Source organism: Chelonia mydas, chromosome 9 (genome assembly GCF_015237465.2).
Source record: "Chelonia mydas isolate rCheMyd1 chromosome 9, rCheMyd1.pri.v2, whole genome shotgun sequence".
Lineage (NCBI taxonomy): Eukaryota > Metazoa > Chordata > Testudines > Cheloniidae > Chelonia > Chelonia mydas.
This window is the reverse complement of record NC_057855.1, coordinates 51927854-51941334: the sequence shown is the minus strand read 5'-3', so window position 1 is coordinate 51941334 and position 13481 is coordinate 51927854. Positions and strand designations below refer to the sequence as shown.

Here is a 13481-nt window from a genome sequence, read left to right as displayed (position 1 = left end):
GTTTCCGTTAAATTGTTTGGATTTACTCTCTCAGAGCGAGCTTATGGAAAGCCCAGATCTAGTTAATACTCCCTGTTTCCACTGGGCAGGTCAGAGTGTTCCACAGAAGAGGTGTCCAAAAGGAACTAAGTGGCCTTGACAGCTCATTTTGTGATTGTACTTGTAGAAATGGCTTACTTGCACAATCCATCTGCTCAAGGTTCTGCTCTGGTCCCATCACCTCAGTATCCGAGCCCTCAGAGTCAATAGTGCATTTATCCACACAACTCCCCTGTGAGGTAGAGAAGTACCATTACCGCCTTGTACAGACAGGGGAGTTAGGCACAGAGAGCCAGGGTTTTAAAGGTATTTAGGCACCTGCAGATAGAGGCCTAGTGGGATTTTGTAAAGCAGCTCAGCAGATTAGGCACCTATCTCCCAGTGACATCGTTAGGTGCCTAATCTACATAAATCTTACTATGCACATGTCTGCATCCTTTGGTGCCATTTGATTTCCCTCACTGGGCAGCTTTCTCTGCTTAGAAAACGTGTGTAATAGTGTTGACGAGATTCGGCTCTGATTCTTGATAAGTAAATCTATTCCAGGCTAACTGGGCCAGGGACTCAAGAGTTATTCCTCCAGTTTCAGATCATAGCTAGGTCCATTCATGGGGCGATGCAGGGTATTCAGGACTGAAGAGATACGGAATAGTTTGGGTGGGAAAGTCTCTCTCCATCATCATGGTAGTGTTGGTTTGTTCGTGAACCGTCCAATGATATTAAGCCCACAGCCTTCTTTGGCAGCTCATTTGATCACTGAACTGTTCTTGTACTTACATCGTTCCTCTCATATTTAACCTGCTGCAGCTATGCCATCCCTGCTTTTTCTGTCCTTGATGACTAATGAGAGTAATTGGCCCATCTCTTGTTAATAATGTTCCCCAGCATACGTGTTGACAGTGAGCATGCCTCCCCTCAGACTTCTTTCCACACAACTGAGTGCACTCAGCTCCTGCAACCTTATCACCTAGGTCAAACCTTTTATCATTGTTATTGTTCTCCTCTGAACTCCTTCCATTGTGTCTCTGTCTTTTTTAAAGTTTGATGCTAAAATCTGAATGCAGGGGGCCAGTTGGAGCTTCCCTAGTGCTGAGTCGAGCAGAATAATGACTTCTCTTGTTTAATGTAACCTACTGTTCTGTTTGCTTTCTCTGCAGCAGCCTCACAGTGTTGACTCATTCCATTTATCCTGCCTACTAACCCCCAGATCTTTCTCCATGGCACAGCTGTCTGGTCAGCAGTCCCCAATTATATATTTGTGCATTTGATTACTCTGTCCTACATGAATCTCTCTGTATTTGGCCGCATTGAATCTCACATTATTGATTCATCCAATGTATGCCAACGTTGCTGTATTTAATTCCTTTCCTCCAAAGCATTTGTGATCACTCCCAGCTCGGTGTTGTCTGCAGATCTGATCAATATATTCTCCATTCCAACATCCACCTTGCTAATAAAACACTGAATAGAACTGGATGCAGAAGAGACCCTCACGGACCCCACGAAATACCCACCCTCTCAACTTGATGCATAAATAACTACTTGCCATTTCTGATTTTTTTTCATAGCCCATTATGTGTCCCTTTTACAGCAGTTCCATCTACACCATGTTTCTCCAACTATGATAATCTAGCTATTGTATTTATACATTCCTCCTCATTACTGTAGTAGCTGAGCACCTAACATTTGTTAATGTATTTATTCATACAACACCCTGTGAGGTACAGCAGTACTTTATCCCTATTTTACGGGTGGGGAGCTAACACGCAGAAGACTAAGCAATCCCATGGATATACTGTAGTAAAGCAGGAATTTGAACCCAGGTTACTGGCACCCTAGGCTAGCAGCCTCACCATTGATCTATCCTTTCTCTAGCATAAGAAGGAACTATTTTACAATGTACTGTGTGTCCTATATTTCGTTGTCTATTGGAAGACGATAGCTGCCTGATTTCTAGAGGAGGAAGAGTGTGAGAGAGTTCAAGATGATATAAGCCTCCAGTCTGGATCCTCCCTCCCATTGTAAAGAGATTGGTACCAACACAGGCAGATGGGGTGCCACTCAAGTAGTAATCTATGAAAGCGTGGGACTGCATGAAACATGGTGACTGAATTTCTCTGTTCCCAGCGGAGTTGGGTGGACCTGTGAGGTTGGGGTTGAGCACTGAACAGCACTGGGAAAGCCCAGAAGTGAATGGCTACAATTACTGGATTCCCTTATTAGCCTCAGGAAGTTGGTACCAAGAAAGCAGTACCCTTGTCTAACTGCACATTTCTGGCCTGTTGAAAGGGATTGTGACTCCCTGTTGCTTCACCTGTCAGTTTGAAGGCTGCATTTTCCTTATTGTGGGCCTAATCCAAAGCCTGTTGAAGTCAGTGGAAAGAGTCCCATTGACTCCAGTGAACTTTGAATCAGCCCCCTATGATCTTATCATGTTCCCCAATCAGTATAGAGTAAAGCTCAATATTGTATCATTTTCTGACAGGAACCTTATCAACTGACCTGCTTTTCAACAGGTGTCCCGTCAGGGCCCCGCAACGTTATCTCCATTGTCAATGAGACGTCCATTATCCTAGAGTGGCACCCGCCCCGGGAGACAGGCGGGCGTGATGACGTAACCTACGACATTGTCTGTAAGAAGTGCCGGCCTGACCGCCGCAGCTGCTCCCGCTGCGATGACAACGTGGAGTTTGTACCCGGGCAGTTGGGCCTGACAGAGACCCGGGTCTTCATCAGCAGCCTTTGGGCCCACACGCCGTATACCTTTGAGATCCAGGCTGTTAATGGTGTCTCTGGCAAGAGCCCCTTCCCCCCGCAGCACGTGTCGGTGAACATCACCACAAACCAAGCTGGTGAGTCCCACAGGGGCACTGTGCACATACCATGTTCCATGTGGGGGGTCGTTAATGGGGAAAAGGGAAATTAGGGCTGGGTTCTTCTAACGCAGGGGTGGGAAAATAACTCACTGAGCAGATAATGAACTACGCTGATGACTGAATGTTCAATCCTACGTAAGGGGCAGATGTCGGTGCAAACCTGACACTGATGGTGCGAGCCCCACTGGGCACTGAGTGGAGTATGGAGTCCTACAGTTATATCTTGACCAAAAGGCCAGAATTACACCCAGAATTCAGCCTTCTCTGTAGAGGGAGTTTGACTTCCCTGCTGCAAGGTGTTGAGTAAATGAGACCCAGTAAGATGGAATGCTTGAATTGCATTAGCTGTGTCACAACTAGGTACAGTGGATTTAGGACTGAAACAAGAGCTCAGCTTCAGAGCCAATGCCAACAAAGCAGTAAGAAGCACCCAGGGATTGGTTCATGCTTGCTCAATCAGGGAGATGTAATTTAAAATGCAGTGTGTTAGCCAGGGCCATGCAGTCCAGGGGGCTTTCAAGCCCCCCATGGAAGGAAGGTAGGGGAACAATTATTCTCCAGCTCTCAGGGTTTCTGCTAGGGTAGAAGCACCTGAAAGTTCCAGTCAGGGCTCCAGTGGGGCCCTGCTGATGGAGGGAGGTACTCAGTCAGTGTATCCCATAGCTGCATTGACCATATTCATTTCCTGCAGAGATTCCTCCATGTTTTGGTCAGTACTGAAACCTTGCAGGCCACTAGGTGGAATGGACCTGGCAGCTGCTTTGCACTAATGTCCCCTGGCGGGGTTTTCTGGGGCTGGTACAGACACTGGGGTGAAACTGGCATTAAAACCCCACTCTTCCAATGAGGACATGTCCAGAAGCTCAGGCTGGTGAGGTCTGACGTGTGGGTATGGGGCACCAGGACCAATATCACTAAAGTGGATGAAGTCGGAGCAGTTCTGTGGAGTGGATTGCTACACTCAGCAGTGATCCCTGTGCTAAAATCAGGAGGCAAGCACAATGCACAACCCCTTCACTTGCTCCTCCTCTGTTTCTTTCTCTTTTCCCCTCTGCTCCTTTTCTGATGCTGCTCTGCTTTTTCTCTTTCCTTCCTTTGCCATTAATCTCGTTTTTCCTGCTTGCCCTCTCTTTCTCCCCTTTGGCTGTTTTCTTCTCTCCCTCCTCATGTTAGAACCAGGCATTGGTTTTTAAACAGAGGACTCTTGGCTGCAAACGGCCTGGCTGGGGAAGAAAAGAACTGATGCAGGAGAGCTGGGGTGGCCAGATGGCCAGTCTGTGCAGTGTGTATGTACTGTATGGGGGGGCTGAAAGGAAGGTGGGGGAGGGGCAGCCAGCAGTGGGTGACCCTGGCTTTAAGTGCAAGGAAGGAAACACTAGACAACGGTGATGGAAATCTGTTTGGTTTGGGAACAGAAAGGCGATGGTAATTTCTGCTTTGTGTTGAACATGTAACACGGGCAGCCTTTGTTAGCTGCGCTCCCCTGGGAGCGTGCAAGGCAGAAACCTGGCGTAAATATTTTAGCATCCCAGCTCCTGGGAATAACAATTCTGTCAGACTGTCATGTTATGTTTGTGCCTGGCTGTCACTTCTCTCTCTTTAACCATGTGCAGTCAAACCTGCCGCATGTATCTCGGCCTTTTAGCTATTCTTCCTGCCCTCTTCTCCATCCATTCTGCGGTTCACCCACCTGACCATCTGCTCATCCATCCATGCTCAAAGTCAGGCTACTCGAGGGGCCAACGTTAGCCCTGATGTAAGCAAGCAGGAACCACTGAACTTTGTTGTCCAAGACTTACATAGTCCAAAACACTGATTTGTCCATCCACCCCCTCACGCCTGGAACTTTTCCTCCGTGCTTTTGTTATTTTTCCAGCTATTCTTTCATATAGTTCTTTTGTCTCTGCCTGTCACTCACGCTATTATTCATCCATCTCTTTCTCCCTCCCTCTCTATTTCTATTGCAGAGCCTGTATGTTAACATGGAAATATGTCTAATCTAGTGGGAAGGCCTCCGTACTAACCTAATTGAAATGCATTAGGTTTCGATGCATTAGGGTGGTATCAATATTTGAGGGACCACAAACATGAAATAAATATTTGGCTGCTACACAGGAGGTTTTAACATTCTGGAATTGTTTAAGCAGGCTGCGACTGGAGTGCTGAGGAGGGGGGATGGATAAAAAGAGGCTAATGGGAATGCACAAGCAGAATGATTGTGCAGCTTCTGTAGCAAATCAGTCAGTGATGGTTAAGATTTTACTTTAGTGGGTCCTCTTTTTGTTACTGACCTAAGAGCACAGTATACTCCTAAACTGGATGTATTATCACCTAGACAGAAAATAACAAAAGCTATGTTATTACAGTCAGTTATGTCTGCAAACTGTCAAAGAAAATGTCTGTGTTCAAAAGCTGCCTGTGGTTCTCTTAAACCTGTGCATAGGAGACAGAAGGAAATGGACTCCAAATGTGGGGAAATGACAGAAGAAATGTTATGCTGTGGATTTGTCTAGTATGTGTTATCAATTCACTTCAGCGAGACCAGTTACATCTTTCTAATAGAAACAAATTGAATCCCTTTCTCCAGTCCATAAGGCCATCCAGATCTGTACATTTATCTTAACCATCTATCTGCCCATTCACCCATAAATACATCTTTCCATCAATCTCTCCCCTCTTTCTCCTATAATCGCTATCCACCCATCTGTCCTTCTGTCCATCCATCTCCCATCCAAATATTCAGCCGCACATTGTCTATCTTCTCCAATACTTACTCATGCAGAGCCTCATTTTCAAGTGTCTTTAAAGTTTCTGAGGGCCCATAGTGCTTGTTGTCTACAGTCTTCCTTTGTGATTCTTCTAGTCTGCACAAGAGGGAGATGTCCAAGGACAGCCCCAAACCATAGCACTAGCTGCAACAGAGGGAGAGATGAAGGAGCTAAACAGACTGACCTATCAGAGGGAGAAAAAGAGAAAGGGGAAAAGGCAGGACAATTAAAAGGAGAGAAGGAAAAAGATAGCAGCAGGGAATGGGGAAAAAGAAGAGATAGGAAAAAGAGAAAAACAATAAGAAAGAGAATTTCCGAGACATTTCCTTTCTGAACCAAAATCTGCCTTGAGTTACACCTACCTAGCCAACCCCATTGAAACTAATAGGGCTGCCAGAGTGCAAGGGAGGGCAAACTAGAGTACTTTGTTATTAAATTTTCTGCTGCCTTCTCTCAGCAAGGAGGCTGAAGCAGGTTTCGTGCTTTGCTCCTCCATTCCCTGGGATAAGCTCTACTTCTCAGAGAAATAATTGACTCCAGAGCCTGAGTTTAAATCTGGGTAGAGGGAAGTGAGTGAGGGTAAATTTTTCAGAAGCGGCACCATGACTTAGCGGCCTCAAGTCTTCTGGGTTTTCAGTGGGACTTAGGTTCCTAAGTCACGCAGGTGCTTTTGCAAAAACTACTCTTACTCTCTGTGACATGATGGCTCTTCTTCTGACTTCAGGAACTGGGCACCAGCTGTCGGACTTGCATGACCCTTGCGCTGGACACCCATGTGAGGGAAGGAGTTTCCATATCACATACTGTGACTTGTGCAAGAGTCACTCAGGAAGACGCCCTCCAGTCTGCACACATGTCTATGTAATTCAGGCTCAAAAGTGGCATTTAGGCACAGCCCGGAGCAGGGGCTCCCCCCCCAGGAGAGCACTGGACACAGAGAGGGCAGAAGGGGCAGTACATGCCTGATGCACTATTATGAAATTGACCAAAGGGGACTTGCTGACCTGGCCCTGGTGCTTGCAGGGAAGGCAACTTCTGCCTGGTCCCTGCCATTGCACCCTGGGGGCAAGAAATTGCTTCCCACCCCCAAATATGGTGATCAGCATGTGAAAAAGAGTTACCCTCATAAAACTGTGGATCTCATCGCCAACCTGAGATATGACTGGGTGTTCAAGTAACTCTCCATTGCTCCTTGAACCTAAATGATGTGGGTTTTACTAGTGCATCTGGGAGTGAAAGATCCTAACATGCTGATGTCCTACCTGGGGGATGGTGGGGAAGGATCTCCGAGGTGTTTAACCTACAATCTTTATGTTATGATATTTTTCACTGTCCAGGAATATCTACCTGGTTTCCTGGTGCTGCCTAGTTCAAACAGTGCCTTCTCCAAGACCTGGTTTTGGTATGCCATGAAAGAAGATTTCTCTCTCCCCAAAGCTTTCCGCTTTCCAAACTGGATTGATTTAGGGTAGAACATTCAAAAGGGCCCAGCACTGGCCTACCTCTCCTGCTGTTGAAGCTGGTGGGTGTTTTGCCATTCACCTGAGTGAGAGCAGAGCAAGGCCCACGCTGAGCTCTTTTGAAAACTCTGCCCTTGAGCACTTCAGCCTATCACCGGAGCAAAGACCTGCCTGCCCTCTGTTTGTCTAACCCCACTTCCATGAATTTCTACAAAGTGTGCACATTCTTATGGAATGCCATGCTCAGAAGGGGCGAGGATAATGGCATCTGCATTTCCTTTGTCTTGCCAGTAATCTCTCTTCTTACAGCCTAAGATCCTGCTGGCCTAGCCTCAAATTCATTGCAGGTAAAAAGTGAAATAAGTTTTGTGAGGTCATCCTAACCTGAATAGCTATTTCTGAACTTTAGAAACTCATCAAGGAGTCTGGCACATTTTGCAGCCAATGCCAAAGAGAGAACTGAGCCTAGAATAGCAAGGAGCACTCAAGCGTATGGAGTATTGGCAAGCTTCAGGGAAGCTTGCATCACACCTTCTTGGCCTCTAGCCTACACTCTCAGTCCCCCACTTCCAAGTCCATCCCAAAACTAGTAAAAGGGGAGAACAGTTTTCCTGGCTCTTTCTGTAACCCTGCACCTGTCATGGCTGTTGAAAGATTTGCCCTTCTCTAGTGTGGTCCAGTGCTTCTGCTTGGCTGGATCAAGGCTGGTCGCTGCATCGGAACAAGTAGGCATGGAGAGGCTTAGGAGCTGCCATCCAACCACCTGAGCACCAATTTGGTGCTGATCATTTTCACAGCATTCTCCATGTTAAACAGGCAGGAGCACCAAGGGGGGTTGCGAATGCAGCAATTAACAAAACAGCAATCAAGCTAAGTGTTTAATTTCAGAAAATTAACATCTTCTCTGAGCGGATGTGGAAAGATAAAAAATGAAGGATTAAATGTGCTGGGTAAACAAAGGCAGTGCTGGACCATAAACATCTCCTGCTGGAAGGGAAAGACAGCTTCCCAGAGCCGGGAGTTTGCGGTTCAGTGAATTCCCTAAGAGGCACCACCTTCAGAGCCCGAGAGCAGGAAGAAGAGCATAAAATAAGGGGCTAAACTCACTCTTCCATGCAGCAAGAATATATATTTTCCATCTGTAGGATAAGTGTTTCATAGCTGGTGTTACCTTCTGTGTATGGGGGGTGCAATGTGGCAATCCGATGTGGCTTGTTTGTATGGTCTCTTAAAAATGCAGAAGGGCACATGGATGGCGCCAGTGTTTCCAGCATGAGTGTTTAAGCTGTGCATGCAGACTTGGGTACCCAAATTGTGTCCCAGCCTACGTGGGTTCACAGGAAGGGGAGCGCGTGTGCAAAGAGTCACACTGCCATTGCCTGACTTGGGTGTATTAAGCATTGTTCCATTCTATGCGTCCGATGAAGTGAGCTGTAGCCCACGAAAGCTTATGCTCTAATAAATTTGTTAGTCTCTAAGGTGCCACAAGTACTCCAGTTCTTTAAGCTTGCAGTGTTCACATTCCCTTCATATAGATTTTTTTGTAGGAATGGATTTGTATGGATATTTAGAACCAGATTTGCTTTACATTTCTGGCCCTTTGAAATCACACTGGTAGTGCATGAGGGCCAATGTCCCATGCGGGAGAGTTTTCAGATAACATAAAGCTGATGTCACTGGCCCCTAAGGTGCCACTCCAGCCTTGGTGTTAGGGGGCTTGATGAGGATGGGAGGGGTGTGCGGGTTTAGGGTGACCAGATCGCAAGGACACACTGGGCGAGCGGGGGTGGGAAGAGAGCCACAGGTGCACAGCCCCGACCAGCCATGAGAGGGGGCACACAGCCCTAGGAAGCTGCAAGAGGGGTATACGGCCCCTGCTGCAGCCCGCACCACAAGCCACGGGGCAAGGATTCATGGCCCCAGCTCTAGCCCCCAGCAGCAGCTGCGGGGCCAGGGGCACAGATTTCTCCTCCCTCCCTCCCAGTGCCCTTTCCCACAGCCCCAGCACCACAACTAAACAATGCCCTACACAGACCCCCACTGCCCAGTGCCCTGACACGCAAAGATCTCCCCCACTGCCCAGCACCCCCCAACAGGCCCCCACTGCCTAGCACCCCAAAACACACAAACCTCCCCCACCGCCCAGCACCCTCCACACCCTCACAGCCCAGCACCCCACACACACCTCCCAGACACTCACTCCATCACACCATGCCCCCTTCCCTGGCCGCACTCACAAGCCCTGCTGGGAGATCTCTGGCTCCTAGGGTCAGAGCGGCGAGGGGGGTCTCCAGATGCTTCACATGCTGCACCCACCACAAGCACGAACTCTGTGGCTCCCATTGGCCGGGAAAAGCACCACTGGGAGCTGCCAGAGCCGTTGAGTGGGGCTTGCAGGTGGGAGCAGCCCGCAGAGCCCCCTACCCCGACCCTAAGAGCCAGAGGGACCTGCTAGGGGTGGGGGGTCCTGGCAGTGCCTACCTGGGGCAGCTCCTGGGAAGGATCTGGCAGGTCCCTCTGGCTCCTGGGATCAGGGGTGGCTGAGGGGGTCTCCATATGCTGCGCCCACCACAACTGTGAGCTCTGTGGCTCCCATTGACCGGGAAAAGCGCCAATGGGAGCTGCTGGAGCCGCGGAGCGGGGCTTGCAGGCGCCGGCAGTGCACAGAGAGCCCCCTGCCCCCCTGCCATGACCCTAAGAGCGAGAGGGACCTGCCGGGGGGCAAGGTGGGGAGTCCCGGTGGTGCTTACGTGGGGCGGCTCCTAGGAAGCATCTGGCAGATCCCTCTGGCTCCTAGCGTCAGGTGGGGTGGGGTGGCGGAGGGCTCTCTGCCCACTGCTGGCACCTGCAAGCCCCGCCCCTGCAGCTCTGATTGGGCAGGAGGGAGCTGGTGCAGCACGCGGAGACGTCCTCCGCCTCTGCGCCCAGGGGCCGCCCGCACTGCAGGCTCCTGCCGGCGGGCAGGCGCGTGTGCCACCAGGGGCTGCCCCCGGAAGAGCCGCCACGCCAGCCCCGGGGCTTTGGCAGTGATGGTGAGCGATCTGTCCCCAATACCCGGACAAAGGGCATCCCAACCGATGTGTGGTCGGGACGCGGGACAAATGGGTTAAAATCGGGACTGTCCCAATAATACCAGGATGTCTGGTCACCTTTGCGGGTTCCAGCTGTTGTCAGCTATCAGACAGCTCTTTGGAAACTGTTTTCAATGGGTGCAGGTTAGAGGAGCCCCCCAGGTTGCTTTAACCTGCATTGGGATTTAGGCAGAGCCAGGCAAAGAATCAGAGAGTTGTGATTCCGTGGTGCCCCTCACCCCACGCTGCACACAGTGGGACTCAGCTGGAATAAAGAACCTGGCCTATGTGGTATGATAGATTTGCACATGTATTTTGTAGAAAGCATTTTTTCGAAGGTCTGATGTTCGTAGCAAATAGAGATTGTGCTATGTGTATAGACACAACCCTCAGAAGGAGAAGAAACGAGACATAAAGCTCACATCATAGACACTGCTAAGAAATCATTATGCTGCTCCATAGCTCTCTTGTAGGGGGTTACAAATATGTGTAGGATTCTTCTCTTAATAAGGGCATTTGTTTGTAAGCAAATCGGCGCGCTGTGTTATTTGTGAGAGTCATATGGCTGATATTATGTACCAATGTGCTTTAGGGAGGGGAGATGGGTTAGGGAACTGATGTCAGTGGCTGGAGCCAGACCACAGTTATCATACTGGGCCATCTGTGGAACGGGCCGTGTTCATGGAAGTGGAAAAAGCAGCGACACCCACTGCTTTCCCCAGGTGATTAACGCAGAAGCCCATTAGGCCTGTGCCACAGATGGCAGTATCTATCCAGGGCAGAGGTAGAACAGAAGGCTTGGCAGGGTAGGGTGCATTTTGCAAGGGCTTTGGAGCCCCAGGCTGTCCATGGGGGCAGGGCATAGACCACATTCAGCTGCTCTGTAAAGGAGGGAATGGTGCGTCTACCTCCACAAGTGAGTGCCAAGGTATTTCATGTTAGCTACTCAAGTGGCCTTCAATTTCCAGAGTACCAGGATTAGTGTGGGATGTTACTCCTTGCATAAACAAGGAGAGAGGGGAGTAATATTGAAGATCCTACCTGCAGTGTCTCTGAATGTATGTGATACCTGACAGTCAAGCATTGCCCCTTGTCTGAGGGGTGGGCAGAACCAATATGCAGCTATTTATTTGCTCAGCTGGTGATGTCCCCAGAATTAGTATATGCTCATTTGTTTTGAACAGAGACATCCCTACCAGAGTCAAACATTCCACTAGGAGAAAAAATTAATCTCTTCCCTGGCCAAGCAGGATTTACCAACATCTGAGGGGGCCGGCTGGGGCAGGAGGTTGTCATACCAAGCCATACACCTCTGGATGACAATTCAAGTGTTGGTGAACTCACGAGTAGCTGAAAGTTGTTAGCGTCTGAGAGCTGTTTGGAAAATTACTCCATGTGCTGCTACTTGGTTAGTGGTGAGGTCACGGATGATTTATAGCAGGGGTGGCCAACCTGAGCCTGAGAAGGAGCCAGAATTTACCAATGTACATTGCCAGAGAGCCACAGTAATGCATCAGCAGCCCCCCATCAGCTCCCGGCTCCCAGCACCTCCGCCCATGGCAGCCCCGCCGATCAGCGCCTCCCCCTCCCTCCCTGCACCTCCTGATCAGCTGTTCCGTGGCGTGCAGGAGGCTTGGGGGGGGGGAGGAGCGAGGGCATGGCAGGCTCAGAGGAGGGGGTGAAGAAGGGGTGGAGTGGGGGCAGGGCCAGTGGCAGAGCCAGGGGTTGAGCAGTGAGAACCCCCTGGCCCATTGGAAAGTTGGCGCCTGTAGCTCCAGCCCCGGAGTTGGAGCCTATACAAGGAGCTGCATATTAACTTCTGAAGAGTGGCTCCAGAGCCACAGGTTGGCCACCCCGATTTATAATAATGGGAATGTTTCTCCTTGTCAGTGAAGCTGCTGGCATCCCAGCTCCCCAAGGACTAGGGGGTGGGGAGCTCTGCACTTGGACTCTGAGGATTAGCTTCTCCTGAGCCTTCCCCACATGTTTCAGTGGGCTTTGGCACACGAGACTTTGATGTCCCCAGAGGACCAGACGAGAAATTAACTTGTTTAAGGAAACGCATGTTGTGTTGCCTGAGTGATGTGCAGATTCACCATCAGGGAATTCAGAGTGTTTGGAGAATGAATATGCGGAGCCGAATTCCGAGATGAGGGTGAGTGATGAAGAGAGTTACTGTAATTTGCACTTTCTTCCCGTCCTCTCGGTGTGCATGTTTCGCTAACTTAGCCTCCCTTCAGATGTACAGCTTGGCCAATCTGGCCTTGAGGTTCCCTTGGATTCATAGGGCCAGATTCAGAGGTGATGTGTAAACAAACCCTTCCACCAAGTACACTCCCATAGAGCAACCTGCTGGTGTGCCCCCTCCAACAATGTCTACACTAGCCTAATCCGGAGTAATTTGCAAGGCAAGGAGCCAGAAGAGAGTGTAGGAAGATGTACAGTAAAGTCACCCTACTTCCACATAGACCATCTTCCATCTTCTACCAGTTCTTTGGCATGCAAGTTATACTAGGTTAGACAGCCTTAGAGCTCTGTCGAGGGGATGTAAGGAGAGCTAAGGGAGTCAGAGCACAAGTGCAAAAGAGTAACTTCGGAAAGTGGCCAAGGGGTTGAACTGGAAGATGAGGGTGTCCCATTGTGAGGCAGGCAGGAGCAAGGAGTACAAAGAGGCCTGTGCGGCTACAGACAGAAGTGGTGTTGTAATTATGTAGATGTGAGACAGGAAGTCAGCACTGCTTCTGGGGATGGTGAGGCCTAGTATTAACTCTTCAAGTGCCTTCCAGCACATGTCTCACCATTTTAGCTGCAGAAACGCTCTTCCTGGATCATGCCCATCTTGCTTTGCATAGCCCAGCGAAGACTAACTTTGAACTTCAAGTGGAGAGCAGGGTAGAGGCCCTGAACCTCTGAGAGGATTATTCTGCCTCCTGCTTGGCTGGCTCAGGATTAATGAGATCTGCTTCTTTCTTCGATTTGACATTCGGCTTGGCCTTTCCTCTTTTTCCTTTTGTACCTTCAGCCAAGCTAATGGGGCAAGCCCTGAGCCAGGCGTAAAAGGGCAGAGGTGATTGTTAACGCTCCCTGAATCCACAAACCAACTCTTTTTGGTTCAGTTTGATGGCTGCTCCATAGAATAACAGAGCTGTAAAAATATTCCCCTGGGATCTTTGTGGTTCCTTTTACCTTCTGTAGGTACTAAAGCTTCTGGGGATTTTCTTCTGGGCCATAGGCACAGTGTGACTTCTATATTTGCGGGGGCAGCGC

At 49.4% G+C, this 13481-nt stretch overlaps 1 protein-coding gene across 5 annotated transcripts in view; it reads left to right on the top strand.

The window, feature by feature from the left end:
* The window catches only part of EPHB1 (EPH receptor B1), a 356679-nt gene that overhangs the window by 261520 nt on the left and 81678 nt on the right, over positions 1-13481 (top strand). For 4 of the 5 annotated variants that reach the window (XM_007056966.4, XM_043523075.1, XM_027819335.3 and 1 more), the window contains exon 5: positions 2556-2891. The exons of the other annotated variant lie outside the window; for it this stretch is intronic. In XM_007056966.4, coding sequence (XP_007057028.1) covers positions 2556-2891 — 336 coding nt within the window. The remainder of the gene's footprint in view (positions 1-2555; positions 2892-13481) is intronic. 5 annotated transcript variants of the gene reach the window in all.